The 1,590-nt window shown below is 34.3% G+C and overlaps 1 protein-coding gene across 1 annotated transcript; it reads right to left on the bottom strand.

Annotated features, from left to right (window-relative positions):
* Positions 1 to 229: 229 nt before the first annotated feature.
* On the bottom strand, positions 230 to 1,296 carry LOC141591231 (auxin-binding protein ABP19a-like). Its single transcript, XM_074411591.1, has one exon. The coding sequence runs from the start codon at positions 1,063 to 1,065 to the stop codon at positions 421 to 423; it is 645 nt and encodes a 214-aa protein (XP_074267692.1). The 5' UTR covers positions 1,066 to 1,296; the 3' UTR covers positions 230 to 420.
* Positions 1,297 to 1,590: the final 294 nt, after the last annotated feature.

Consider the following 1,590-nt stretch of genomic DNA (forward strand, 5'->3'; position numbering starts at 1 on the left):
GTAGTTATCAATCAAAATGCTATTGAATACCTATATACCTATATGGAATAAGTGAAGAACACTTATCTATTTTTCTTAAGTACTCTTAACAGGTGCCTTAAGCACATTTTAAAAAAAAAAAATATCGAGCATAAATATATAAAATACAGATAGAACCAAATAGCTTTGTATAAGCAACTTATTCAGAAATAAATATACAATACAACAATTAATAAGAAAAATTTGCTCGATAAAACAATCTTACAACAAAGTAATGATAAAATATGATTTCGAAATGAGTTTTAACCTGTCTCAGAGCTCCTGGTAAAATCGTCTACATTTTACTGTAAGATGATTTTACCAGGACTTCAAAACAATGTTACAATAACAGACGATGACATATGAGATAATTGCATACGCATGTAAATTAAAGCACTAAATTTAATTAGTGCCACCAAACATTTTCTTCAATTTCTTCACTTCTTGAGAATCCAACAAAGTAATCTTGTGAATAATTTCGGTAGGCAAATCATTGGAAGCCAAAGCAAGACTGGTAGTCTGGAATCCAGGTGAAGCACTGTTCAAGCTAACAAAAGCAAGAGCAGGACCTTTACCAACATTAACTTGAAAATGAAGTAAACTTTGCGGAAATATCATAATATCACCCTTATTCAATGTTTTATAAAACGGGGTATCATCGGACGCAATGAAACCAGCAATGATCGAGCCTTCAATGACAATGATAACTTCGGAGGCTCGATGTGTATGCAATGGGACAACTCCTCCTACACCGATGTCTAGTCTCAACATCGATAGGCCTAGCCCGTTCAATCCGGGAAATGTCTGGTCTAGTGCTGAACTTACCGCGAGATTGAATATGCTAGCTGATGTGTTTCCTGGAACACTCAAGATAGAGGAAGAAAAGTCATTGGCGGTTAGGTTAGCAGGGTTTTTGCAAGGGTACCCTGCTGGTCCAACCGGGTAGTTGAAGTCTGCTACGCAGAAATCGACTACGCTTGTAGCTGAAGAGAGCGATATCAACAAAGAAAATATCGTAAATTTTATTATTTTTTTGGTTACCTCCATGGTTTTAAATTTTGAAGCAAGGGGAAAATGTGTATTTTATATTGATGAGCTAGGTAGGGTTTTTGTTTGGTTTGTTGTTTGATGTGATTATTGAGATTTTAGGTTATAATATATATAGGAGTTTTAGATGGTAGATGGTATGGTGAAATCTTAACTCGTTGATGAAAGTCGTAGGAAATTGTGGATATTGATACAATCTTAATAATTGAAGCAAAATGCGACCCGTTATATGAATGAAAAATATTGGACAAGTACGTATGTAACTAGTAATTTCTCTTACGGTTTTTTTAACGTTTTGCAAGATATTCTCGTCAAAAATGTAGCTATAAAATTAATTTTACCATAATTAATGAGAATATCTTATAAAATATACTCCCTCCGTACCAGATCAAAGGTAACACTTACTATAAACGGACGTACCACGCCAAAGGTAACATTCCTTATTTGGCCCACAACATTACCAAGTTATCCTTATACTCATTTGATATTTACACAAAATGTCATTACATACCCCACCTACCAACC

This window comes from Silene latifolia, chromosome 7 (genome assembly GCF_048544455.1).
Source record: "Silene latifolia isolate original U9 population chromosome 7, ASM4854445v1, whole genome shotgun sequence".
In the NCBI taxonomy this organism is placed as follows: Eukaryota; Viridiplantae; Streptophyta; class Magnoliopsida; order Caryophyllales; family Caryophyllaceae; genus Silene; species Silene latifolia.

Bases quoted from the DNA above. Each gene is read 5' to 3' on its own strand.
- LOC141591231 (XM_074411591.1), bottom strand. From the start codon at position 1,065: ATGGAGGTAACCAAAAAAATAATAAAATTTACGATATTTTCTTTGTTG.